The sequence below is a fragment of the Leishmania martiniquensis genome, chromosome 14 (genome assembly GCF_017916325.1).
Source record: "Leishmania martiniquensis isolate LSCM1 chromosome 14, whole genome shotgun sequence".
Taxonomy (NCBI): Eukaryota; Euglenozoa; class Kinetoplastea; order Trypanosomatida; family Trypanosomatidae; genus Leishmania; species Leishmania martiniquensis.
This window is the reverse complement of record NC_090149.1, coordinates 2,930-30,054: the sequence shown is the minus strand read 5'-3', so window position 1 is coordinate 30,054 and position 27,125 is coordinate 2,930. Positions and strand designations below refer to the sequence as shown.

The 27,125-nt window shown below is 54.9% G+C and overlaps 8 protein-coding genes across 8 annotated transcripts; all 8 read right to left on the bottom strand.

The window, feature by feature from the left end:
• Positions 1-777: 777 nt before the first annotated feature.
• LSCM1_04811 (uncharacterized protein) lies at positions 778-1,884 on the bottom strand (the record flags this gene model as incomplete). The annotated part of the gene is made up of 1 exon (XM_067322299.1): positions 778-1,884. The coding sequence occupies one exon, from the start codon at positions 1,882-1,884 to the stop codon at positions 778-780; it is 1,107 nt and encodes a 368-aa protein (XP_067180072.1).
• A 597-nt stretch (positions 1,885-2,481) lies between these two features.
• LSCM1_04810 (uncharacterized protein) lies at positions 2,482-3,318 on the bottom strand (the record flags this gene model as incomplete). The annotated part of the gene is made up of 1 exon (XM_067322298.1): positions 2,482-3,318. One exon carries the CDS (start codon positions 3,316-3,318, stop codon positions 2,482-2,484), a length of 837 nt encoding a protein of 278 aa, XP_067180071.1.
• A 2,632-nt stretch (positions 3,319-5,950) lies between these two features.
• LSCM1_04808 (uncharacterized protein) lies at positions 5,951-6,526 on the bottom strand (the record flags this gene model as incomplete). Its single annotated transcript, XM_067322297.1, has 1 exon — positions 5,951-6,526. One exon carries the CDS (start codon positions 6,524-6,526, stop codon positions 5,951-5,953), a length of 576 nt encoding a protein of 191 aa, XP_067180070.1.
• A 591-nt stretch (positions 6,527-7,117) lies between these two features.
• Positions 7,118-9,316, bottom strand: LSCM1_04807 (uncharacterized protein; the record flags this gene model as incomplete). Its single annotated transcript, XM_067322296.1, has 1 exon — positions 7,118-9,316. One exon carries the CDS (start codon positions 9,314-9,316, stop codon positions 7,118-7,120), a length of 2,199 nt encoding a protein of 732 aa, XP_067180069.1.
• A 1,237-nt stretch (positions 9,317-10,553) lies between these two features.
• LSCM1_04806 (uncharacterized protein) lies at positions 10,554-13,847 on the bottom strand (the record flags this gene model as incomplete). The annotated part of the gene is made up of 1 exon (XM_067322295.1): positions 10,554-13,847. One exon carries the CDS (start codon positions 13,845-13,847, stop codon positions 10,554-10,556), a length of 3,294 nt encoding a protein of 1,097 aa, XP_067180068.1.
• A 658-nt stretch (positions 13,848-14,505) lies between these two features.
• Positions 14,506-15,318, bottom strand: LSCM1_04805 (uncharacterized protein; the record flags this gene model as incomplete). Its single annotated transcript, XM_067322294.1, has 1 exon — positions 14,506-15,318. The coding sequence occupies one exon, from the start codon at positions 15,316-15,318 to the stop codon at positions 14,506-14,508; it is 813 nt and encodes a 270-aa protein (XP_067180067.1).
• Positions 15,319-15,852: 534 nt separating this feature from the next.
• On the bottom strand, positions 15,853-18,996 carry LSCM1_04804 (uncharacterized protein; the record flags this gene model as incomplete). The annotated part of the gene is made up of 1 exon (XM_067322293.1): positions 15,853-18,996. The coding sequence occupies one exon, from the start codon at positions 18,994-18,996 to the stop codon at positions 15,853-15,855; it is 3,144 nt and encodes a 1,047-aa protein (XP_067180066.1).
• A 493-nt stretch (positions 18,997-19,489) lies between these two features.
• Positions 19,490-20,380, bottom strand: LSCM1_04803 (uncharacterized protein; the record flags this gene model as incomplete). Its single annotated transcript, XM_067322292.1, has 1 exon — positions 19,490-20,380. The coding sequence occupies one exon, from the start codon at positions 20,378-20,380 to the stop codon at positions 19,490-19,492; it is 891 nt and encodes a 296-aa protein (XP_067180065.1).
• Positions 20,381-27,125: the final 6,745 nt, after the last annotated feature.

Here is a 27,125-nt window from a genome sequence, read left to right as displayed (position 1 = left end):
GAAGGGTATGCGGGATGCCGTGTGAAATTAGCGGGAGTGAGGGACGAAGTCAGAAGACACTGCTCACTCTCGACGTTCTGAATGCACTCACTTTTCCCTTCCGTCGTCAACACTACTACCACCTCTCCTGTGTCCACCAATAGACCCTCCAAGTGCCAACGGGGAAGTCCATCACCGGTAGCAAAAGCAGGTACGAAGAGGGAGGGAAAGAGGGGAAAGAATAAGAGAGGCATCACACCCGACATCCGCTAGTGCGACACGTCTTTGTCTGGGAACGTGTGTGCGCTCAAGCGAGGGAGAGTGAGAGACCCGAGCCGGGGGCACACTCAAGAAGAGTGAGAGCCGGGGAGGAAGGGATTTTGCTATGCATGTACAAAATAAGGTTTCTCTCTCTCTTTACGTGTCGGGGTGCAGCCCATCGCTGTCATTCGCGCCCCTGCTCTCGTTCCATGAGGTTTTGCATGATACATTGGCCATGCAGGCATGGCTGTTGAGCGTTATTTCGTGCCGGACATCAGCTCTGTTTTCTTTGTGCACGTGCTCTTTCCGCACCAATGAACATGGAAGACTACGTACATGCAGGAAGCACCTATAGGCTTCCCCCATCCACCGCATTCCTCCGTCACTATCAGCTTCCCATCTCACTCAAGCAAAGGCAGACTCACGCATACGTTTCGTATAGATACGCCCGCTGTGATCCACTTGAGACTCCGCCGCCCCCCTCCCTCCCTCCCAGTAAAGATCATTGATGGCTTCAACTCGACATAGCAGCTTCCTTCACTTTGACTGCTTCCTGCGCACGTAGGCTTCAAAACTAAGGTCTAGATCGAGGCGCATCGAGGTGTGTTGCACGCGCATCTCACGCAAGCGAGCGCACGTTTCATCAATTTGCCGCCGGAGCGCATTACTGTCTGCAGGGAGGTCATCGGAGGAGGCGACGGGTGAGTGAAGGGCTGGCCTGTCGAAAACGCCAGCACCACCGCTCTTGGACCTACTTTCCGCCCCTAAGGGCGAGTGGGGCAGCGATATGCGCGAAGGTGCCGACATCACGACGCAGAGGCTACTAGGCATGAGTGGGTCCGTGCAGGGGGAAGGTGTGCGCTGCGAAATGGTCTTCTTCTCCGGCGGAGCTGTGGGCTGCGGTCGCCGTCGATTAGTGCGCTGTGCTATCTCCTTTGTGGGTATTACTGGAACTGTGGCGGCGAGGTGAACCTCCTCGTCACTGAGACTCACTTCAGACCGCACTGCTGTTGTGCGCTGCGTGGCGCTGAAGATTTCGAAATCGTCTGCGATGTCTTTTCGCTTCAACGCGCTTAGCGTAATTTTCGTGCTTCGCAGTTGAGCAAGGGAGGAGGAGACCGCGGCGGCTGCCGGTGAAGGGGCTCCCGGCTTCAGCGGCTGCCGCTCGTGAGCTACTGTAGGCACGGCAGCTCCGGAGCCCGTCGTGGGCTTGCGCTTGTGCCTCTTCGAGGCTGTAGCCTTAGCAGGAGTGACCTCGGCTGCACCACACGGGCGCTCCATCCCGTCGCGCAGCAATGCCAGCGCCTTGTCTTTCATCACTGTTAGTCTAAGAAAGGCCTCGTTGGCGCTAGGGTTGGGGTTCTTGTCTGGATGAGCGCACACAGCCAGGCGCTGGAATGACTTGTGCACGCTTTCTGCGGAGTCGCGCAGAAGCACCTCCGGCGGCACGAGGGGGTCCAGAAGTGCTTCGCAAATGTCGCGATGACGATGCGGCAGCGGCACCTCTTGGGGATTGAGGAGCACACGGCAGATGCGCGCCATGCGGCTGTACCTGTCTGGATTCAGCTTCTCTAACGAGTTGTACAGGGATGAGGCGCTGGCGACATCGCCGTTTCTCAAAAAATTTCCCGCGAGTCGGTCCATCTTACCCTCCATCTCAGCAAACACGCAAAATGCGCTGCTCGAGTGCAGAGTGGCGCCCCCTCCCTCTGACAACCCTGAGGGTAACGGGGCAGCAATCAGCGCAGGTAGGCGAGGTGTCCACGAGATGCCACAAGCGGGAAAGAAGCGGAAGATACAGGTGTAAAGGCAGTCGAGAGTTGAAGAAGGTGACATGAAGGGAGGGGTATCACTTGGCCAGCGTCTGCTGGAGGGTGCCCACAGATGGTCGGGACTCGAGGCTCTCGGTGTTGCTGCATGAAAGCCTGAGGAGCAGGCGTGTGGCGACCTGCATTCTCTTGCTTGCTTCAGTCCTTACTACTATGATATGTGCGCGTCCTTGCGTGCCAGCTTAGCTTGAACGGCCACAACTATGTAAAGACGTAGGATCTGCCACTGAGGCTGTGAAGCAACAGGACCGCTCCAAAGCGAGCGCACACAACATGCGGAGGACAAAATGAGGATCGAGAAGTCATCTCGAAGGCCCACAGGTATACACCCAATGGCTGGAAGAGGGAAACACACACGCAGAGGATAGAGGGAGGTGGAACGGATGCTGCATCCGCAGCACTCATCAGTATGTCAGAACCACCGCCCCGTGCGATCGAACTGCTTTCGAAGGTCGGCGGCGTCTTGTGAGTCTTTGCCGTAGCGGGTGCCATCCTTCTTGAGCACCCCGACAACGATGAAGGGATGGGTGTTGGGCGCCTTGACGCCGTCTCCGAGTCGCACCTCAAACACTGGGTACTCCACCGTCGTTTCCCAGTCGTGCTCCCCGCTGAGACGCTGGCGGAACTCGCAGCGGTACGTAATTTGCAGCCAGTCATCCTGCGACATCTGCCCCATGTAACATGTGACTAAGTCGAATGATTCCACCTCCATCTCGTAAGTGCTCTTCGCTCTTTGCTGCTTCAATGACTTCCAGCTCTTCTTGGCAAAGTCCTCGTTCATGCGGCCCTTAATCTCTTTAAGGATTCGGTCCGCCTCCCCGTGCGTGGTGATGCGCTGCAGTGTTTTGAAGCAGTCTGGACTTTTCTCATGGGAGAGCGTCTTGAACTGGATGAACAGCTCCTTCAACTGCGCAGGGTCAAAGTCCGGGCGACGATCTATCAGCTTGCGCATTGTCACGAATCGGCGAAACGCCTTCTTCATTCCCGCGACGGAGGTGTAGCGAATAGGCGTGATGTCGGGGTCCATGATGCAGTCCATGGACGCGAACCGCATCTGTTTCATCCATTGCTCCTTGTCAAAGTCATAGTCAGTACGTTTCTGTGAGGCAGTCTGACTATCGATCTCCCACCGTGTCTGCACACTTCGATTAATGTTTACGAAGCACTGCTGAGCACCAACTGGCAGTCGTGTACCTGTTTCTGCCTTCTGTGTCACCTGCCGCACTGGCACCACAAATCGGCGGAGCATGGTGGCGGCGCACGCCAATCGGTCAGTGAGCGCGTCTCGAGCACTTTCGTCTCTTGATGCTATTTGTGGACGCGTTCTTGTGCGCGCGGAATAAGTGGAGGTGTGGGAAGACGGCTACATGCCTTTTCGGCGTGCAAGAGAGACATCGAAAAGAAAGAGCCGCAAAGGTTAGCGGTGTTGCCGGACGCAGGTGACTGAGGGTGTAGTAGTGAGTGATCGACTACCGCTGTCTCATGCAAGCGTTGTCGCCTCTGTCCCCCTCACGCAGCGTTGAAGTCAACATCCACAAGGGTGGCTGTAACCAAGAGGGCGAAGGACCCCTCTGAAAGACTTCAGGCTCATCCGGGGGGGCAGCTCCGCAGTGTTATCTTTCGGTGAGCCCTGACGTATGCAAAAAAAAAGGCAGACGATAGGGAGAAAGAAAGATGGTGAAGGCGGCAACCAAGTGAGCAAGGGGTGTGCTTGAGGCGCTATTTCCCCCTTCACAGTGCTCACTCGCTGCCATAAAGCACGAGTTGAACGCCGCTTTGCCCCCGCCCGCCATAGGCCCATCACACCGTACAAAGCAGCGGGGGGGGGACGGTAACACCAAATACGCCGCCTCAGTCACCTGAGCACAGCCTCTGCCCCAATGCCCGCCTACACGCACTTTCTCGCTTCACTCTAAAGTCACACCTGTAATGCCGGTCGCCACATGGTGCATTGCCCTCGGGGGGGGGTGTATGGCACAGCCGCCCCCCCCCACACACACAGCAGTGGGCAGAGTGAGAGCCGGGTGATATGGGCATCCCAGCCACGGTGAAACCTCGCCTACCATAAAAATCGCATAAGCGTAATCACTGTTGTAGACTACTCCGACACTTCGCCATTCGGGGCCTGGCCGCTGGCATCCGTAGCGATGCATCGCTCTGACCTTCCCTTCGCCGTCGGTGCTTGACCCAATGGCACCCCCACCAGGGGTGGTTTGGCATAGGGGAGGGAATCAGGGAGCTGTGCGGTATCTGCCGAGCGGGGGCGCCGGGCCCCATGAGATGCCACGCGACAAGGGGGCTACGAGACCAGATTCAATAAGCAGAAAAATAAAAGAAGATAGGAGCACTGACGAGGCTGACAGAAAGCGCTATGAGCCACACTCCTTCCTTGGGAAGAGCACTACTGTCATGTTTGCAAAGAAGCTAGTACGGCCGCGGCTGCGTGGGGCAGCACCATTCATGTACTCACGATGCAGTAACCCCATGCGGATGAGGCGGAGGTTGTGCAGTAGATACCCTGTGAGAATGAGGCTGAGGATCAGGGCGACGGCGAAACCTACGGTGCAGAAGATGTACCGCACTAAATGTGTCTTTGAGGGTACCACGACAAGAAAATACCCTAGACAGACCGAGACGAAGACGCTGTATGTGACGGCACTTAAGAGAAAAAGAAGAAAGTAGCCCCTGTTCAACTCACCGATACAGCACCCGAGGAGGCGGCAGTGATGATCCAGCTGTGCAACACAGTTGTTGCAGCGCCTGCAGTGGCCTGCCTGGGAGGGGCGGTAAATGTGGCACCTCATGCAGTAGGGGAGCGTCGTGCAATACTCTTTGCCAGGGGAACTGCTCAGCGGCGGGGAGGGATTGTTTTTCGGTAGGATGCCTGGGTTTGTGAGTGAGGTGCACAGGAGAAGCGAAGCGCACACCACTGACAGCAGCATAGCAATGATGTGGGGCAACTGTGTCATCCACCGATTGGGCAGTATGCTTGAGCTCGTGAAGCGAAGCGAACCCCAGAGCATCGTGAAGAACAGCGTGCCACCTGTGAGGGTTAGAAAGACAAGGATCCAGTGGGATGCCTCCGGAGACCATAGCAGCCTACCTTTACAGAACGGGCGCAGGTGACCGTATGGCGGCACCTCCGCGGACCTTCCAACAGCGATCATATTTCCCTCCTCATCCTCGGAAGATACTACTTCGAAGTCGCTCATGAGCAGAGGAGTGGGTCTCTGGTAATGTCGATTACTTGCACGCGGATGAGAGTCGAATGTGTCTTGGAGAGCAAACGCACAGACTAGGTGGGAAGTAGCAGATGGCGGATGCCGTGAATGCTCTTAGAAGGGCTTTGGCACACAGCGTAGTGAGCTCGCGCAGAAAGAGATGGGACGAAAAAGAGTGCCGTGAAGGACTCCTCTCTTTTCATTCACACTTTCACCCGCACGCACGCACCACATACACAATGCAGCCATTGCCGGTGCGATGGTCGAGAACACAGAAGACAAAGAATCGAAAGTACAGGGACGACAAGAGACGCGATCGAGTTTCCCAAAGGGGGACTGTAGCCCTTGAGGTGCTGCGCCCAATAGCAGACTAGCACGACGGGAGGGCGAGTTGGAGACCGTAGCAGAGCTGTTTACGCGTTACATCCCTCTGAGATGGCTGTTAGAAGTACGTTTTTTTTCCGTGTGTGCGTTTACTCTTGAGAAGGCGAGGAAGCGTCGCTGTATAGGAGGGCGAGGACGTGGGGAGGTGCAGAGAGGTGGCAGGTGACACCTACTTCCACACACACACACACACACACGCATGCAGACACACGCACACTTGAGGATATGCCACATGAAGTGCTAACGTACCCGATAAGCAAAGAGAAGACTCCATTGCTACTGAGGATCACCGAAAGCCGTCTCGATCCTCCTGAGCACATCCCCGGCTCCAATACCATTCCACGAGTCCACTTCGACAACATCGACATTTGACAATGCCTCCGCCTCGTCTAGGAAGAAACTGAACACATCCTCTGCCGTGAGAGAATTTGCGCTGGCGCATTTCTGCACAGCGATGAGGGTTGGCCATCCTGCGCAGGGTGCGTCACGGCCCTGCGTGAGATAACGGAACATGGCGGACGCCAAGGGCAGTTGATGAGGACTCATTCCATCGACCACGTAAAGCAAAAGAAACGCCGTGTCGCTGCTCCCTCCGTCTTTGGCCTTGCGAGACTCAATGAAGCTCTCCCAGATGCTCGCTAGAGATCCTCCCAGCTCACGCACCTCGACCGTGATCTTCCTTTCCCCAACTAGGGAGCAGATACAAATCTCCGTCACTTCTTGCCCCATCGTCGGCGTGCACACCGTCGGCATCATGCGCACAAGCCCCTGGCTGAGATACTCTAGCTGGTGGACGAGGTCTGTCTTTCCACAGCCCTCCGTCCCTAAGACGTAGACGACACTAGCTGGCATTGCTAACGCACAAGGGAAAGCGACGTGGTGTACTGTTCCCGTCTACGTACGAGCGAAAACAAACATATACGCATACATGCCCACAGCAGGGACCTCGCCATGTTCCTTTCTTCTTGGTGCGCAGAAAGGCACAGATGCACCGGAGGAAGGGCGGGTGCCGAGTGCTTTGTGCCGCGCCTTCCGCTCTTCAAGCGCGGTTTTTTCGTGTGTGCGCTGTTCAACCAAATGCCACAAGGGATTGTGAGGAAGGGGAAAGGGCATGCGAGGCGGTGACATCAGGATGGAGATAACAGTGAGGGGGGGGCGGAGGCGGGAGGGGAGCTGTAACGTGGGCTCCTCGGCGGATGTACGGGGTATTCGTAGGGGGAAGGCAGCGGGCGATGTCGGAAGCAGCCAAAGGGAACCTCATTTCTGTGGCCCAAAGGAGAGAAGAAAAAGATGAAGCGCACTCTCAAAAAGATAATTACTACTCTACATCATGCACGACGCCAACGCAGTTCAAGGAGATGAAGAAAGAAGCCAAGGAAACGAAAAAATTATCTTGCTGAGAGGGCCGCAGGGACTCCACGCCTTAGACGAAGCTGTGCGGTATCACAAAGAGTGCTTCGCGCGCAACACCTGACGCTGGTATTCTTTTCGCCGGTCTAGGCCATCTGCTTCATCTCGGAGGCGTGCTGCCTCCGCGCGTAACGCGGTGAGGCGGGAGGACGGAGTTCTGCCTCGTTTCCCTTCTTCGTGAATTGGTGCGCACACTGCCGCGCGCAGTGATCTCGGAGCAACTGCTGCTGCCGCCTGCGTCACCGCAGCTCGTTCTTTCCTTTTCTCTTCTTGATGCAAGGATGCAGCGACGGCGTTGGCTTTCGCAGCGACAACCGCTGGTGAGGGAGCGACAGAGGTCTCTGTCAAGGGATGCGCAGGGGCAGCCAGTGCTGGAGACGTACAGATGACAAGCTTGCCTTCTTCATCTAGGGAAAAGCACTCTGCAGTTGGGAGAGAACCACCTGGGGCGTCGTTGTCCTCTATCGTCCGCTGCCCTTCTCGAAAGAGGCCGAATTTCGCCTCGTCCGCGGAGTCAGGGTGCAGTGCTTGCAAGTGCCATGCTAGGCTGACTAGGAGCTCATTCTCTAGCAAGGTGAGGGCGCTAGTGGCGCTGATGCTGGGGTTTGACGGAGACACTGGAGGCAGAGCCTCCGCGCAGCGACGCTTACGGGCTCGTACCCGCTCTGATGCTGCATTCTGCGCCTTGCTGAGGTCGCTGGCCCCAGTCCCATACTTGCCATTCACGTACTCTTGTGCTCTGTCAAGCATGATCTTTATGTCATCCCAGGCGGCATTCAGCTCCATAGACTCAAATATTCTTGCAGGAGACCCGTGGAGCACAATTGAGCTGCTCTGCGAGACCACCGACTCCTCTAGCCTCATCTTCACAAAGCACTCACAAAAGTAGCGAGCCTCGCCTGCGCTCAGGAACTGGGCAGCTTTTGCCCGGTCCGAATGCGCACATACTACACCAGCAACTACAAGAATACCCGCGTTAGGCGACCGCTTCGAGGAGACAATCGTGTCACCCGCACAGTGCACTCGCGCCTGCAACGCTTTAGCAACAGCAGCTATGGCCGCCTCGGAAATGCCCGCGAAGCAAGGGCATACACGCAGCGAAGATGCTAGTGCGAGACGGTTCGTGCAGCTGCCTACAAGTTGCGTAGCCGTTTGCGCGCAGCGGAGCTGTAATGCGGCATCGCAGACGGCCAGCAGCGCGGCGGTGGGAATGTACCACATCTCAGAGTACGCGACCGCCTTTGCCCGCAGCTTCTGATCGTAGTAATCCGGAAGCCGGCACGGCACAAGCGTCTCCAGCCCGACAGCGGTCGACGCCTTCGACGTGATAGTTGAGAAACAGCCCCTGCTGTCTTCGATTAGGACCCTGCCGTAGTTGAGAAAGAAGACTTTGTCCGAGTTTGCCACATTGTGACAGATGACCTCGAATTGCAGAAACACGAGTGGCTGCATCTGGAGTCGCAAGGTCTGCAGGGCTCTCAGCGAAAGACCTTGCAGGACTGGATTGGCCGAGATGAGGGAGAGCGCAGATGGTTTATCCGCCAACTGTGCCATTGCACTTTGGGCAACGCTGCGCGCAACATCCATGGCACGGCTGCGCACAGGGATGGGCAAGCACTGAACTATCCTCAAAAGGCGCGAAAAAGGAAAGCTCAGCATAACAGCGTCTGCCTTACATCGCAGCGAGCGCTGCCTTCCGCCACCGAGCAGCAGCCCCTCAGCATCCACAAGACAACCCGCCTTGTATTTTGCCAGTGATTCCACGATGCGCCCCTGAGTGGGAGTGAGGGCATGCAGTACCCCCTTCGCTGCATCTTCGAGAAAGTAAGAAGGCAAAACCGCTGGGCCAGTCTTCGGTGCGTTCGGTGGCAAGCGCGGCAGCTCGCCAGCACACTCGCATAGCTCGCTCTTCGTCGGCACCTGAGTGACTTCACCGGAGAGCACCCAGTAAACATGCGCAGTTTGCGGTGGCTCTCCTGCGAAGCCAATGCATGTCCCTTTTCTGTGAACCACCATTACACCATGTAGTAGCCATTCCCTCAGCGCCAAGTCTGGCCATTTCGAGAAAAGCGCAAATGCCTTCAGAGCGTCCAAGCTGGGAGCCTGGTATAGCGGCGCCTCACGTAACACGTCGGCTTTGGCTCTGCATCGCGAAATATACAGTGCAACAATGGGTCCGAGCAACCGCCGCAGCACGTGGAGGCTCTTAGCGTGCAGCACGCCCCGCTTCATAGACGCGGCGAATACTGAGCGTGGCAAGAAGCCCCTAAAGAGCCTCGCACAGGCCTGTGCGAGTATATGCGCAGCGTTACGTATGCAGACAAGGCAGCAGTGGTGACTTGCCATGAGAGGAGAGGAAGGGGCCATATAGTGAGAGAGGTAGTTAGGTGAGCGGGGAGGTGATGACAACAGAGACGTCCTACTCCAGGTAGTACTATTGGCGCAGAAACGCCACGCTCACCGTGGCACTCCCCTCTTCCGCTGTTGTTGCCCACATCGCCCCCTCCTCCGGAACCCTCCCTGCAGCCGTAGACGGGTTTCACCAGGAGGAAGAGACACTACCCAGCAAACGGCTACATGACTGCTCTGAGCCCCCTTTCCTAATACACATGCACATCGGCGAGCAGCGGGGTCAAAACAAAACGAAGCGCAGGGAGGAAGGATATATATATATATGTGCGTATACATCTCTGTATGCATGTATCCTCATGTATATGACAAAGCGGAGAAGAGACGGTGACCGAACACCCACAACAAGAACAGACACAACACAGGGCTCTGCCGGATACCAAACGATAAGCGCAGAGCGCACCGAATCACAGCCAGGCACGCTCACTGTTTTAAGTCGACATCGGAATAATCACCATAGATTGGGCCCTAAGCGCAGTCTTAAGTGCCTGCCAGCTCACACTCAGAAAGAAAGAACGAGCAGTCGACAGAAGGTAAATCGGTAGTATAGAGACGAGAGAGATGCGATGTAAAGCTGCGCTCAGTGCTGACGAGGAGTTCGACAGTGGCCTCGAAGGGCGAGTTCGTCCCCCCAAAGAGAAAAACACCAGACCGACACCGTGGTCTACGTCAATCGGAATTGCGCACACAACCAAGCCCAACGCTCTTTGCTTATTATTATTATTATTACTACGATCGGTGCGCGAAGTCTGTGAGAGCAACGTTGCGCAAAGAAAAAAAAACAACTCACACGCGTAAGAATGAGTGCACTTCATGGCTATTCCCCCCTTGACCACACACACACACACACGATAGAGAGAGAAAGAGGCGAGCACCAAAGGGAAAAAGAAGGAATAAGGAAGCAGAGGAGGGCGCACATGGGGCGCCTGAAGCACACGCACATACACACAGACAAGGACAACGTCTAAAGGGAATAAGACACAACACACACACACACACACAGACACACACACATGCAGTTGACGCCGAAAAGATGCCGTTCCCTTGCCACTAGCTGCAGTCATTCGCTTTCGCGAATGCTCTCCTGATAGCGATACACGTTTAGCAACGCACGGCTGCCACCAGCGAGAGGCGTCCTTTTCAGCTTCTCCCAAAACTCTCGCCGCTCGTCATCTTGCTCGTTCGCTACGCAGTCCTCGAGCTCCCCCGGCAGCGCCTGCCGACTGGTGCGCTCATGAAGGATGCACTTGAACAGGGCAATTTTTCGCGTCTGTGAGCGAAGTACGAACTTGTTTTCGGTTGTCGAAATAAGACGATACACGGTCACCGGCTTCCGTTGATTTCTCCGGTACGCGCGCGCGATGGCCTGTGCGTCCACCTGCGGGTTCCACCATGAGTCGAACAGCACGACATGATTCGCAGTCGTGAAATCTAGACCGTAGGCGGCGATCTTTGTCGACAGTACCAGAACAATGAGGTCTTTGTTCTCGCTGAATTCCTGCATCGCACGGCGGCGACGGTCCTGTGAGTCACGGCCGCGAACAGTAAATGTGCAGACCCGCAGCGCTGTCAGGGTGCGATGAATCAGATCCTGCGAGCCCACATAGAGGGAGAAGATGATGAGCTTCTCCTTGCGAGCCTGCACGCGAAGCACAATATCAACGAGGACCCGCATCTTCCCGCTCACGTTGATGAAGGTATCGAGATGCTCGTTTTCGACCATCTGAACGTACTGCTCAAGTCGCATAGTATCGATCTCGTCCAGCTGGGACGCTCGCAGTCGTGACGTGTGAGCCTGCGCGCGCACTGTCCACCCGCTTACCATCGATTGGTAACTGTCGGAGACGAAGGCCAGGTAGCACGCAGGGTGAGTGGAGAGGTGATGGGGTCGGTGCTCCGTAGCTTTTAGGGCTGCCATCGCTGCTTCTGTGAGCCCCAACTTCTCCTCATACTCCCGCTGCACATCGGAGGAGCCGCATATCAAGAGGTAATCATGCAGCGGCGGTAGGTCGTTTTCCATTTCTCGGAACACAAACCCACGCATCCACTCCTGAATGTACTCCTGTGCCATGACCGCATTGTAGAAGGCCCCGTCATCGCCCTCGACGAACTGATTGATATCATTCGCGAGCTCCTGGAAACGCTTCGGCGGCAACACCTTACCAACGCCTCTGTTCACCCACCCTACTAGCCGGTAAAGTTCGCTGGCGTCGTTTTGCATAGGCGTGCCGGACAGCACAACGCGGAGGTTGCACCGTAGGCGATCAAGTGATTCCGTCAATTTATTCCCTTTCGAAGCGACTCGGTGACCCTCATCCACGATCATGAGGAAGGGCGTGAATCGCTTGAAGCGCCGCAGAAACCCGCCCAGGTACTCACTATTGATGACGAAGACATGGCCTGACTTGGGCTTCTCGTGATTCTTCTGCCGCTCGTATTCGAGGAGCTGCTGCTCGAACTCTAAAGAGTTGAGCCCATCGGAGGCGACGAAGTGCGCAAAGTGAAGCCCGTGCATGCCCCACTTGTTCTTCTCCTCCACCCAGTGACTGATGATCGGCTTTGGTGTGAGGATGAGGATGTCAGCCTTTGGCGCGATGTGCAGTTGTGAGAAGCACAGCGTGAGTGCTACAAGCGTTTTGCCGAGCCCCATGGTCATCGCCACGACGCACCCACTCTGTTTCTCCGTCCGCTCCGCAATGAAGCCGAGGGCGGCAAGCTGCACTGGCGCCAAATGACTCGCCAAGCGTGTCGGTACAAACAGCGGCGGCAGACTACTATCGGCACCGTTGATGTTGACGGTAGCATGGCGAACCTCCGTGTTGAGCAATTGTTGGAGCATGAGCCGATTCAGGTGCTTCCGTCGCTCCATCTCGCACACAGAGGACATAAGCCCAGTGCGCAGGTAGCACACTACACTGGTTCGCTGCCAGTGCAATTCTGGGCTCATCACTTCCGTGTTCCCGTGCTCCAGAGACGTGTCGAAAAGAAGGACGTCGCCGACTTTGAGCTGAAACGCCTTCTTGAGCCTTTTGATAGCGAGGTGGCAACCCTCAAACTCGCCGTTGATGACTGAGAGAACCCCAAGGCCGCTCCGAAAGTCCCCCTTGTCGGTGTGCACAGCGGTGCGAAAATTTCTATTCACTGTGATGGTGCTGAAGACTGTTCCACACAACTGGTATTGTGACGGGATGGCTACCTTCTGCAGATGATGATGCATCGGGGCCAACTGACTGTACAGCTTATCAAGATGCTTCAGCAGCGGCTCGCACTGAGAGAAAAGGCCCCAATTTTTGCGGCTAAATTCTGTCTCTCTGCACTTGTGTCGGGTAGGATTCGTCAGGTAATCATAGTAGCCCACAATCCCGGTGTCTGGTGGCAGCCCACCATTCGTGGCTGCCCGCAAATTTTTTTTCGTCGCCGCTGGCTCCAAGACAGCGGCTGCAGCGCGGCACGTGTCCTTTGGTACCCCTCCAGGAATGTACACAGCGACGACGCGCTGTCCTTCCCCTTCACGGTCGTAGAAAATGGACGCTTTCGTCACAAGCTCAAACCCGTCCAAGGTCAAGTACTCTGCATGAAAGCCGTGCACCGCATCAACTGTCTCTTCGCCAGTAAGATCTTCAGCCTCCTCACTGTCCCGGTCGACTTCCTCCACTGCGCCTTTCTGAAACAGCGCCGACGCCGCGACACCGGTCAAAAGAGAGGTTTGCTCCGTCTCCGAGGGGCCACCACTACTTGGTGCCATAGACACAGCGCCCACACGCTCGGCTGCAAGCCTCTCAGCGTCTGACTCAGCATGAAAGCGAAGCTGCTCTGGCACTGGCGACTCGGACCCGTTTGGTGCCACTGGGGTGCCGCGAACGATGAGGCGAAGATGTTCGCAAATCTCCTTCACAGGGGAGATATGAAGGAAGGGACTCCTGTCCTGCAGCGACAAAACATCTGCGTCGGGTACCTGCACGTACTGGAAGCAGAACTGGAGAATACGGCTCACGTAATCGGCAGGGTGAAACATCGTCTTCTGATGCCGAGTGCTGTACGCGAACAGTGGGTATTCTCTCACATACAAACTGTTTCGGATTTCCGCCTTCTCGTAGTCGTTTGCGCCGGTGTACCTCTGACACATCTGAAGCAGCTCGTCATCGTATAACGGAATGGCAGGTAGAATGGTGTACCCGCCGCGAGGGATTCCTGCAATGCGCAGTTGCCGACGCTGCGTTTCGCTTGTAATCGTCTCCAGATCGGCAATGCTCGGTGAAGCGAAGACGATTGCAATTTCGCCGGACGATTGCACGATGTCTAGTATCGACTCCAGCTCCTCACTGGTGTTTGCCCGCATCAGTCCGCTTGGCATGACAGCTTCCCCCTCAGTTGCTGAGGAAGGCAGAGGAGGGGGGAGGGGATGGGAGCAGCTTCGACGCTACAACCACTGACTCTACTTGGTGCCACTACTGAAAAAAAACGCGGCGTGCGTGTGTGCGTGTGCGCGCAAGCGAATGCAAATGGCAAAATGCACAACGAAACATCAAAAGAAAGGTAACGGTGTTGAGAAGCGTTGTGCAGCCATTTTTTTCTTGCGACTGAGGAGAGGGCAGCTGAGAGATGGCGGAAGGCGTGCAGGGACGCAACGTATTAGGCAATCAAGGGACATGCTACAGAGAGAAATCGCGTAATGACCATGACATCAGGTAGACGCGCGACTGGCTTACCCCCCCTCCCCTCCCCGCCGGACAATAACAATAAGAAACAGGCATTATTTCCAGCGGCCTATCTCGTGAAATCTGCAAACATCTGCCAACAACAGTGAAAAGGGGAAGCGCGCATGGCTTTTTTGTTTGCTGCAATTCGGTTATCCTGCAATATTCAGAAGCGATTACGCTGCCGCAGCAGAGAACTGGTGAGAAGGCGGAAAGAACAAGAAAAATATCCCGAGAACACCTGGATGGTGAAATACGCGGGTAGGTAGTGAGAGAACGGAAAGAAGGAGCTGGAGGATAGTGTAGCGGACAGCCTTACAACGGACGAGAGGACACACTTCCCGTGAGCGCTTCTCTCTCTAGAGAAGACGTAAACGTGGTCTCATCGCCCATTTTCACCAGAAAAGATGTGTCGAAGTTTACGAGCGCACTGCCATCGGATGTTCGAAACAAATCCTTGTGCATATCGTTAAACGACTGCTGTGCATCTGGCCCCTGCTCGGTGCCGACAGTGTCATCGAGGAGTGAATACGACGTCTGCCAAGACTGTGACGGTCTCGGCGCTTGCGCGTCGCGCTCCGCGTGGCTTCCCCAGGCAGGCTGGGGCGGCGGCTCACTTCCGAAAATTGCATAACCCCTGCCCTCAGTTGGGGCTTCCGCCTTGGAGCGGAGAGCCTCCTCAGCCGCTTCTGCTTTTCGTCCCCTGCGCCTCACTTCATGCTCCGCCTCAACCCTTGACGGAACTTCAGCAAAGTACTGAATGCAGCGCTTCGCCGAGTGCCACAGCATTGGACTGAATTGAAGAAGCATCAGTATCACCATAAAGTTCGCAGCAATAAAGCTCACTACGCTAGTCTTATACTTGTACCAGCCACTACTGATCCTTTGCCTCCATGTGTCGAGCGTCCGTTTCATTGCACTAGCATCCGCTTTCGCGCCCGACTCGCTATCACTGCGAGTGGCTTTCGCGCTCATCTTCGAAAGCGCAGCGTACGCGCTTTGCTTCGCTCTCTGAACCGTCGAGTGAGCCGCCATGCCCTGCCACCCTTTCTTCACAGCTTCCTGAAATTTGGGATGGCGCGTAATGTAGGCCAGCAGCTGCCGCTGCAGCGGGCCCCACGCTACCATCTTGTACGTTGGCACGTGCCTGCCCGTGTGGTGCCACTGATGCTGGCAGTGTGCAGTTTCAGTGAAGAGAGAAGGCGCAGCCCTATCCTATGTAAAGAAAACAGAAGGGGGAAAAGTCCCAGAGAACGAATGCAGGTTGCCAGGTAGTGTGCCTAAGACTTCAAAAGACTAAATGGCGGCGAATACAACCCTTCCTACGCATATCTGACCTCTTATGCCTACAGCGCAAGCGCACAAATTTTAGTGCTCTCTAAGCCACACCGAGTGCACAGTCCTACTGCCACCAGTAGAGGTTTGAGGTGACCCTCTTGAGAGCAATAAATGAATACCGAGTTAAAAGGGGCACAGCGAGCGGTCTATACAAAATAATGTGCGCGCCTCGCGCGCTCTCCTTTTGGGTTTTTTGATGCTTGAAATCGAAACGCACGCAAATGAGACCAACACAAACGAGTTGGTCATAGTAGGAGCGACAGCAGCGTTCGCCGAAGCAAGGAGAAAAAAAAACAATCATGTCTTGAATATATGACGCCGGCCTCAGTGCGCCATGATGTGGATATAGTCGTTCAGAAGGGTGCGAAAATTGTTCAGTGCGTCGTTGATGAGGTTCTTGTAGTGCTCGGAGGCCTCCTCATCGCTGCGGTTCAGAAGAAGTACTGTGCGTAGCCACTCGATGTCATGTAGGGTTTGCAGCTCTGGTATGCCAGTAGAAAGCATCAGCATAAAAAGCATAATGAGTGTGCTGCTGTGTCGCCGCAGCGCGTTGTACGCTTGGCATGCTACGTCCACAAAGTGCTTGAAGATTGGGCTACTCGACCCACCCATCGCATACAGGTACATGGGAGTGAATATGAACGGCGCTGTCTCACGTTTGATGCCGAACTTCGTCTTGTAATTGCCCAGAAAGTGGCCAAAATCGATGTGAAAGAGGGTACCATCCTGACGGAGCATGATGTTGTCATTATGTCTGTCTCCGATTCCTAGGACGTATGTGGCCACTGTGTAGCCGGCGACGCTAAGGACGAAATTCCACATGCATCGCTCGACATCACTGCGATCATGGTTGAAACGGCGAAGCCAGTTGAGCATGGGCTCATCGCTGAACGCAGCCTGTGCCCCTCCCTCTTGTCTCGTAATGTTGGCGATGGTATCGCTGTTCATTACCACTTCGATCATCCCAACACCTTCTCCTGTAGAGATGCAGCCGTATGGGGTGAGATGAAGGTCGAGCCCCGTTGCCTTCCATAAGCCGTCCATCAGCTCCAGCAGCTGTAGCGTGAACAGGTCTTGTCTGAGGTCGTCGCCAGACTTGAATATGACGAAAAAAAGATCGTCTTGATTGAGATGATTCCTGAAGGCAAGCCATAAAGGGAGCTTTTTCGAACACATAACCTTGCACTGATTGATTTCCACCGCGCAGCACTCCATTGAGGGGTTGAGTGCGAGGGTAAATCGCTGAGGAAAGCGCACCTGAGCGAGGCTTTCATGCAGACACTTGATACGGTCCTTTTTGGGTGCCCGCTGCACACTCAGTGCGCACTGAAGCAGTTCGTTGCAAACATACACCTGCCGCAGGTAACCCCACCGGAGGGGGGAGCGCTTTATCAGCTCCTCCAGTAGAAGACCGTGCCGCTCGCAAATGGCGGGGTTCTTCACCTCAGCGGCTAGGTACCAAAATACGTAGTGACCAATGATGTGGTTCGAACGAAGCGACCGCCTCAGGAGAAAGCGCGCTAACGCCGAGTAGTGATACGGCTCGTATTTGAGTACTTGCACGAGCTGCAAAATGCACCCCCGCAGCTCGTAGTCCGACATTTCATCAATGTACTCCACCGCCTGCTCACGAACCGCCAAGTCAGCGTACTGCGCGTCAAGTAGCTGTAACGCATCGAACGCGGCTAGGGGACGCCATCGACGAAGAAGGCAGTGCGCTTCGTACACATCGAACGGCATAAGCCAATTCACCGCGCTGAGCACCTTTGCCATAGCTTGTGGTCGATCGAGAAGCATCTCTCGATACTTCCACAGAATAGTCTTGTCGTCACTTGTCAGATGCTCCAGGGGGTCGTACGCCAGCACTCGCTTCAGCTGCCGCAGCTGTTCTACATGGTTGTTGATCAGATGACTACTCAGGGCAGCCTCTCGGTCTTCGAGGTTTCGCTGAGCATCCTCCTTCTTCTGCCGCGGAGGTCGACCACTAGGGAACACGACAGGCTTGTCAAAGCACGGAAACTCCACCTCAAATGTGCACGCGTTCACATCGGGGTTGATAGAGTTCAAGCCGATCGGGTTTGCACGGGTCTTGCCGTCCCACAGGCAGATGCGCCCCGTACCCATTCGCATTTTCGCCGCATAATCGAAAAGCTGCGTGGCCGCTGTGCCCAAAAAAAGGACAGAAAATCCTTGCTCATCGGTTCTTCTCGCACTATCTTCAGCAGCAGCGATCACGTCTTCCGCAGTGGCTGCTTTCCCTCCGGCGATTTTGTCGTTCGGGGCTGCCACCAGCGTAAAGCACAGCTTTAGCTCTCTCGGCACATTCGAGAGATCGATGCTGAAGGTCACCGTTCCACCATCCTTCCAGAGCAACTTCGTAGCTGAACCATCAATGTTCTTTGCATTCTCGCGCAGTTGCCAGCCGGTGATTTGGGGTTCGCAACAGCGCCAGGTGCCGACATACGCTTCCACAAGAACTGCAAGATACAGATTCGCAGAATCGCGCATATTCTCCTCCTTCATGCGTGTAGGAGAGACAATCAGCTTCTCGAATCCACCAATAATCCGAAGAGAAAGCTTCCTGCTGAGACTCCACAAACTGATTTCAGAGGCATTACTCTTGCACAGCTCTCCATGACGAGGACTAGGTCGAGCCTGAGAGGGGTAGGACGGATAAAAAAGCGGAGCCACAAGAATTCTCTCATTTTTCGGCTCCACGATCAAATGAATATCCAGCTGCTTGCTTACGCAATCACGTATGTACCGGAAGTCGATGAGAGGTTTCGAGCCGTATAGATACTCATTTCGCCCCTTGACACGGAAAACAAAAACACGTTTTCCTCCGTTCATTTTCCCCTTCATCGTCATCAACTCCGACAATCGGTTCGTAGCGAGCTTGATGGCGCTATCAGCAACTGTGTCAAAAGAGAACTCCTGCATTGAAGAGCAGCGCTGCCCCGCCAGATCTACGTACCACAAATGCATCGGGATCATGCCATATACTGAGGAGGCTTTGCTCGCACTCACTCGTATTAAAAGATCTGCTTGTGCCTTTTGAAGCGGGGGTAGTAAAAATAACTGTGGCAGGCTACGTTTTGCAAGGCGCTCTGGCACTGTTGGATTGAAAGACTGGAAAAGTTTCCATTCGTTCATGTATGCTGTCCCAATCAGGCGCCGAAATTCGCGAACTTCCTCGCAGTTGCTGTTCCATGTGTGCTGCGGCCCCACAATGTACTCCACAGCATCGTCAATATCGCGAGAGGAGGCAGCACTTTCCTCACTGCCAAATACGAGAGAGCGCAAACCATCTGTGAGCACTGAAACAGTGTGGCGACTACATTCATTGAAACGATTCAGTTCTCCTTTTATCGCAGCTTCAGATAGCTCGTCCTGTCGAAGTTCCTCCTCAATTCCGACTCGAAATTTTTCCCATTGTTTCGGAAGCTGTAGCTGCCTGCGAGTAGACATAGCCCAAGAGATGATTCTGAAGTCTCCTTCGCACAAAAAGAAAAACCGTTGAGCCGTAGGTGGTGCCAACAAGTAGAAAAAAAAGGAGATAGACAGATACTGCACAATCGACCAAGTGGGGCAACACAGCAGCCGCTAGCGGATGACGTGTCAACGAAAAAAAAACACTCGCAAAAATTGCAGAGAAACGCAAAGTGATCGCTCAGGATTGCCTTCACGCAAGGTATAGTGAGGCTCCCTTTTCCTAACTCCATGCGCTAGAGAGACCTTCTAGCTCCGGAAAAAGCCATGGCTCTTGATTGGCACATAATTTGGTAGTTTTTTCTCCTTCATCAAAAGGTACCTCCTCAGTACACACTTCAGAGAAAAACATTATTATCATTATACGACACAGATCAGCTTTTGCAACACTGACTGAAGAATGAAAGCGACTCATATGTGAAAATAAAGAATCAATCCTATACGTTGGGGTTCACAAAGAAAGGCAATCACCCTATTGACGATGGCGCTTCATGCCTACCACTTCTACAACGCGTGCCAAAAAAGCACCTCGGTGCTTTTCAGTAGTCAGTTCAAACGCTGACAAGCCTGCTTCCAGCGATGCCATAACGCTGGCTTCAATGGATGCTGGGTTGATCTGAACTCGTCCCGTTCCTAGTGCTTTTATGCAGTTCGCAACACGTGCCACGTTTTGGCGTGCGTCGGTAGCGTGCTCGCTCCCATCTGTCATGGTAGCGAGGGATTCCATTGGGCAAACCCATATGTTGCCATTCATACCAATAATCAGCTGCGTGCTGAAGCTCTCGAGCTCCAGAAACTGATGCTTAGCACGTTTCACCAAGGAGGGGCGAACACTCACCAAAATACCAAGCCCCGATAGCTGCCCATACTTTGCGGCTGCGCGCGTGTGGAGTGATGCGACACCATCGGGCGAGATCCGCTGAACCTCTGCCGCAATCAAGTCATCTTGATCAAAAATCTGACGCATCCCTAGCTCATCGCCCCGCCCTCGCCGTCGCAAAATACCCCCAGGCTCTGTTACGTTTGAGAGAAGCATAACCGCAGTTTGGGTCGAATTCACATCCACCTGCCACTTGTTGCCGGCAACTTCTAATATCCGGCCAACTACCACATCACCGATTTCGGGTTGATACCGTGGAAGCAGCCCTTTCACCGATATCACACGGTCTGTGACTTCTATTTGCCCATTGATAGCAGACACTATTTCCCCTGCCCCTTCGTGGAGCAGCGCTACGTCACTTGGATGGTTTCCGGAAAATGTATTAAATCCCCGCAGATAAACTTCGTCGAGACTCGTGCCGAGCTTTTGATCAGCGTCACCCCCACAGATAGAGTCACCCACAATCACTACGCTAGATGACATGAGGACAGGTTACGCTATGTTTCTCAGCAAAACCCTAATGTGACAAAGGATCAGTTTACTTACGTAATGACGATTCCAAAAAAAAAAAGAGTGAGCGTCACCGAAGGATACATACAAGAAAGTGTTTCAGAGGCAAAACATTACCTCTTTTACCCTCCAATGGGGGTGCAGCTAGACTTTGGACCTACTAGCACTGGGGCGCGCACCAAGAGCACCAAAAAGTGAAGCGGCACTGTAAGAAGCCCAGATAAGTTGCACTTCTCGACATAGCATTGATGGCCTAACACCAATGCAAGCGAGCATACCAAAAAAACGACGATCGTCAGATAGACATGAGAATCAAACCAATAGCGGTTTCGTTTTTTGTTTATTCCCGAGGTCCCTCCACTGTGGTGCACTATGGCCCGAAGTACTTGGGGAGACCGGAGCGTGTACTAAGCTTCCTCGGATAAAGTGCAATGCAGTACTTCATAACCAGCCTCTAAAAGTGAATGGCAGCGCTTATGGGATTCTTGGAGCTTGCTATGCAGTCACCTCCGATTCCCTACAGCGCGTAGAACGTGCGCAACGAAGGTGGTGTGACGAGATACGATGTTTCGCTCTACTCTGCTGTTGGACCACGAACTTCAAAGAGACATCTGTTTGGCCACTCAAAGGTATCCGGCTCACGTTCCCATTCATCGCGCTAAAGCTGAGCCTCATGGAAACTTTCGAGCCTGAGAGCCTATCGTTTCCCGTGGAGAATTTTCGTCGCCTTTCCAACCCACCAAAGAGCACCAGGCGCTCTCGACCACAGATATGTCCCTCCCCGGAGGAGCAGCGCGAAGTACAGCCCGCACAGCTTGTCGCAGGCCCTCCCCCCTAGAGGCAAAGCAGTGAGCCGCCAATTTTGACTCACAGTATAAGGGCTTGATCAGCAGTACTGTTTTCACCCTTCTGCTGCCACTTCGCCAGCGCCAGCCTCCACGTTCCGAGACTTGAGTGGACAATCTAGCCCCCTTCGCTTTACTTTCCTCTTTTCAGTGTGGCCGGTATCAACGCGACGCAGCGCCATCAGTGTCAGCATTGCTAAAGTATCCAGCGACAAGCGTTTCCACCTGTGAAGCAAAGTAGTGGTGCGTGGCTCCGTTCGAAAGCCACCTTTTCTAATTTTTCAAGCCCGCCCGCTTCTCGGACTCAGAAGTCCCTACGCCATGAAGCATGCAGGATAAATCTGAACTCTTTCATATTAAAACGTCAAATTTCCCACCTGAAGTCATACACTTTGAGAAAGTGCAACACAACCAAAGAAAGCCAAGGCTGGAAAGAAGGCCCCCCCCACAAACACTCGCCTTTCACTTCACGCCAAGAAGAGCACACTAAAAAGTTGCATACTGCCAGAAACTACCTGTCCAACAATTTAAGCGCAGCACATTTCCCCTTACCCCTTTCGTCCTCTCTAACACAAGTCTGCTAACAGCAGGCGCAAAAGAAGCCTTTCTCCGTCATCACGCTCAAACCAAAGTCTATCGCCCTTCCCAGGAAAAAGAGTGCGCAGAAGACACCACCCACCTCCTCAACCACATTTTCCCGTGCCCGTGCAGCCGAGGCTGCTCTTCGTTTGCTCTCCCGCTCCTCCTACGGAATGCACCGCGTGGAAGCACGACCGCACACATGTGAGCGTCAGGTGCTCGCTTCTGCTTTTCCTTTTCTTTCTTCACAACATGTGCCAGAGACGCGCCGTGAATAGCCCATTATCGTATCAGTGTCTACCTTCCCTTCCCCGCCGTGGAAAGACACGACGCGGTACGCCGGAGTCGAAAGCATCCCGACAACAAGTGTATAGTGAGGACCGCTCGCGCATTTGCTTTGCCGAACTCGGCACCGCCGCCCGGCGTGTGACTGTGCGGCCTCCCAGCACCCGCTTGCTGGGAAGCAAGCGCACCGACAGATGAGCTCTCGGTGTACATCCCTGTCTATATATAGGGAGTAGCGCTAGTAGAGCCGCCACCGCCACCCATACGTGCTGAAACGCTCAAGGCGACGCAGACACGTGCCCGGCGCCCACTTTGCGATCAATGCAGCTGCTTGCGTGTGCTCTTTCCAACAAACAGATAGTTGAGTCTGTGTTGTCCACCAGTGCTCGCCGCCACTGCCACTTCCATCGTTGCGGGTGAAGGTGGGGCGTGCGGACGTGGCCAGACGTCTGCTGGACGCATAAATGGGAGGCGGCACTATAGCAGAGAGTTCGTGCCATCCGCTCCTCATGTGGAGGCGTGGTGTCTAGCGCATGCGGCCGGCAGGACCATTATCAATATGCACTCGCTTCATTCGTTCTTCCTCTCTCTACCGACTGAGATCACATCGACGCCACTTCACCCCACTGCCTCTCCTCTCTCCCCTCTGCTCCCTGAGGGTGTGATATGACCATCGCCCCCCCTCCACATAAAAGGATGCAGCTCCTTCGTTCCGACAACCCTTACGCTCACCCCCAAACACACACGCCTCCGTAGAGCAGAGCCGCCAACGTCCATCGCTACCCACGTGGCCCTAAGAACGCTTTCTTACCTGCTGGTCTCATCCTCTCTCCCTCCTTTTGAGATCTCGCACTCCATTTCAGATATTCTTTTCTCTTCAGAATTCTTTTCTTTGTGTGCTTCTTTTGTCCGCGCGTTTCTTTCCTGCCGCGCACCCCCAAGCACCGTAAGAATACCACGAGAACTTTATATACATATCGCCGACAAAAGATAGAAGCAATATAACAGAAAGAAAAAGCACAAAGCAAAACACCGATAGTCAACAGAAAAAAGACGATAAACAATGGTTGCTTTTTTTTTCTTACACCACACTTTTTGTTCACATGCACTCATCTACCTTATCTGCTCACCCTCATCTGTGCATGCAGAGCCCTTTCTAATCTTCTTCCAGAGATCTCGTTCTCTCCTCCATAGTTTTTTTCGCTTCACTTTGGCTCAGATCTCCTTGCCTCCCTTGCCTCATCCTCAGACTTTTTTCCAGACACTTTATAATAACAGACATATGCACCGACGGGCTTTCGCTTTAACGATGCCGTCCCTTTGCATCGCTTTGTTCTCCTACCTTATTTTTTTTGTATATCTTGTCAAAGGAGGGTAACAAAGACTGTATCTTCTCTTTGGCCGTTTTACCTCTTTCGGTTCGCCACGAAGTCTCCTTTCGGCAGTCGACCGTTTTACGAAACCTCCATGCTTTTTTGTCTTTGGCTAGCGTAGATGTTTTCATTTCACGCCTTTTGTCTGCGGTGACTGAGAAGCTTGTGCGCGGCTATATGCTTCTTTGCCTGCTTCTGGTTTTTCCTTTTCACATTTTACATCACCGTTGGCAACTTTTCCGCTGGCGTGCTACAGCACCTCCTACCGAAAGTATGCTGACCATGGGTGATGGGGACCCACACTCCACTGAAGACGGGCGCGCTCGCTCCAACAGCAGACGCGCCCCGATCCCCGAGCCACAGAAATCATGAAACAATTTGGCAGTGCCCCATCAACGCCTCCTTGCATCGTTTTGCTCGAAAAAAGCGTTGGCGCCACCGTGCGCCCTCCACAGGACTCGGAGTATACTGACTACGCTCCTTGTGTCAAGCTCCTCTGCACGAGAGAAGCCGCCATCGCCGGCCTGTGACCTCCCTCTCGCAAATGTGGCAGCGTCGCCGGCCGTCGGCTCTCGTCGGGTTCCCGCATTGTATCGGGCTTCTCTCCTACAGGATGCCCATGCGCTGCCTGGCACCGTCCAGCGTCGTCGAGGTCAGCGGTGCGCATGCCACGCCTCCTGCATGTCTGCCAAGCACGTGGTGTCATGGTGCGCTGTGGCACGCTTTCGGCCCTCTCGCAGACGCGTCCCCCGCAAATGGCGCTCGCCTGCCTTCTGCTCCTCGGTGGAGAAGTGCACCTGCCGAGCTCTCCACGTGCCCGCACCGCTTGTGGACTATCGGCCTATGGAGGAGGAGGCGCCGCTGCCAGAGCTTGTTTTCACACCCACATAGATCGAGACGGCCCCACACCCAGAGTATGTGTCTGTGGAGGCGGTGGCGGTGCTTTCAAGGAGGTGTTTTCCCTTATGGGGGCCGTTTCTCGGGTTGGCAACGCGGTGTTTTGAGTGCGTCCTCTCTTTCGTGAAACGTAATTTACCTCAGCACACGTTGTTCTCTGGGGCACAGACGCCTCGAAACCGTCTGAGCCGCTACATGGAGTTCTAACAGTTTTTGCGGTAAGGGGAGGCACCATGCGTTCGTCCTATGCGGAGCCGACCTTTTTGTCTCCTGCCTGCCAACGGTGCACGGAATCGCCACTTATCTGACACCACCGAGGGCCTGCCACTGGCTACTGAGTGTACGACGCACATCTTTGTGACACCTTCAGTGGGTCTCAGATGCGACCCCTCATCGAAGTGTGTGTGTGTGTGGGGGGGGGCGGGGTGCACTGCGCCTTAACTGCACCCATCCCAACCAAAGCGAGGGAGCGGTGGCCGACAACGTGGTAGCGTAAGGAGACACCAGCGGGCTTTTGACCAAGCTTGTAGGCGTTCCCAAGGCGCAGCAAGGGGTGGCTGGCTCCAGAGTATCTCCTTGAGAAAGTGCCTTGCGTCCTGCTCCGGAGTTACTGAGTGCAGCAAAAAGCACATTCGACTACCAGTCGATGCTTCTCGGGCCTGCCGTCGCATCCCTCGACCCTACGCTGAATCAGGTCTGTGACGTCCGTCAAGTTACTGCTACACAGCGATGCGCATCGAGACGGGCACTCTCTGTTTCCTTCTGCGGTCCTTTATCTCTCTCTTTTTGTCTCTTTGTGATGGCGTCCTTTGTGCTTCCCTCTCTTTTTCTCTTGGTGCTGCCTGTTTGCGTTGCTGTCTCTAGCGTATATATATATATATCTGTGCATATATTTATGTCTCTCTTTCTCTATATAAATGTGCGTGTGTATGGTTAGATGGGCATGAACATCTCAATACCCGTCTCTATCTCTGCGTGTATGGCTGTGGAGCTATATACATGAAGAGATTTGTCCATGTGTCTCTCTCGATTTCGTGGTGGCTCGTCCCGAGGACTCTCAGTACTTTTGTTCCCTTTTCTACTCGGAGCCCAGTTATGTGCATGTGCGTCTTTGTCTTGGTGTATCTCCGTGAGGCACATCGGAGCTGACTGTGAGAGTACCGCAAGCGGAGCAAAGAGGGCTGAACGAGGGGGGCGCGGAAGGCCTCGTAAATGTGTCGAGGTGGCCTGAGCTCGGCGATGTATACCGGGGGGGGGGTTGGGGCGCAAGACAACACGCGGAGCTGTGGCAGCGCCAATGAATGAGACCGTGAAACTTTCCCTCGTTCTTCCCCTCTCTTCTTTGTGCGCGGTTGCGTGCGAGGCGTCAAGGCGTGGGTACAGCAGCGACGCCCTTTGGCCCGTTTACAGGCGTCATCGGCTCCCTGAAAGAGAGCGCGCAGAGAAAGAGAGAGAAAGCGCCTCTGTAGCTCTACACTGTGGGGCCACTCCCCCTAGCCAGTGCACAGGGCATGCCCAGAAGTGGCCGCGTCGGGTCGGTGAGACGTGTCCTGCTGTAGATCCAGACCCTGTGAGCCACTCGGCGATCCGAGCTTGGCCGCCCTCCGACCCCGACACCTCCTTCAGAAGCTCGGATAGGAGAAGAGCGTGCAGCCGCTGCTGCAGTTTCTGCCGCACAGGGGCAGTAGAGGTCCCCTACCGGAGCTCCACCTGCGTAGCGGAGGTGAGTAAACGGCGCAATCGGCGCGGAGGTGATGACGCATCACCGATCGTACAGGCGTAGTGGTGCGGCAGGAACCGTGCCACCCACGTGCAGGCTACCATCGTTGCTACTGCCTGTCTGTCTCGCGCAGTGTGCGCCGAGAGAAGAAACACGTGGCCACATCGCTTGCAGGCCCCGCGGGCATGTCGCGATGCGCAGGGGTCAGGTGGCGCAGAATGAAGCGCTGTGGGCCTGCTGGTGGCCTTCTTCGGGCGCCGTGGCAGCACCCCCGCGATGCAGTGGAGGTCAGGTAAAGAGTCGAAAACACACGGCGGCCCGCGTCCGCAGGGTGCGTCGCATGCGCTCCAGGCGCTGTAGGTCCCGAAGCGAGAGCGAATCGCACGGCAGTACGCTCGCCTGTGCTAGCGAGCGCCGAAGGATGGGGCGTGGTTTCCTGTAGGCTGTGTAGGCCCACTTTAAGCCGCCACCCCGCAAGACCGCTTGGGCTGATTGGACGGCCTTCGAGATGCTCTCTTCCGCCACTGGGAGGCCCTCTGTGTTCTTCTTTTGTACTTGGCGCCGCGCTGTCACATTCCGCCCCGGTCTGTGTGCTGGGCTCCGCCCCACCCCACCATGCCGCGCAATGTGCTGGAGCTGTGTGTGGGCTGCTGCTGCGGCTGGCGCGGCCCTCCGTCGGGGGTACCCGCGGGTGTGCAAGGGCTGCTATGGCTGTCTTCGCAGTCCGGCTCCGCCCCTGCGTGCGCATGGAAATCTTTCCCATGGCTCGAACCTTGAGAGCTCCGAGCGTGTCGCATCAGGTAGTAGGCGATGTACAGCCGGTCCGCACTGTACACCACGCCTCCGACTCGCCTGAAGAAGGCCGCTGCGGCAGGGTTGGAGACCAGGCTGGACCACCTCCTCACAGATTTGGGCGCCAGTGGCTTAACTGCAACGCTCCCCCCCTCTCTCTCTTACGCACGTATCTTCAGTTTTTGGCTGAAGTGGCTTGCGTATCAACTGCAAACTACGAGTTCGGC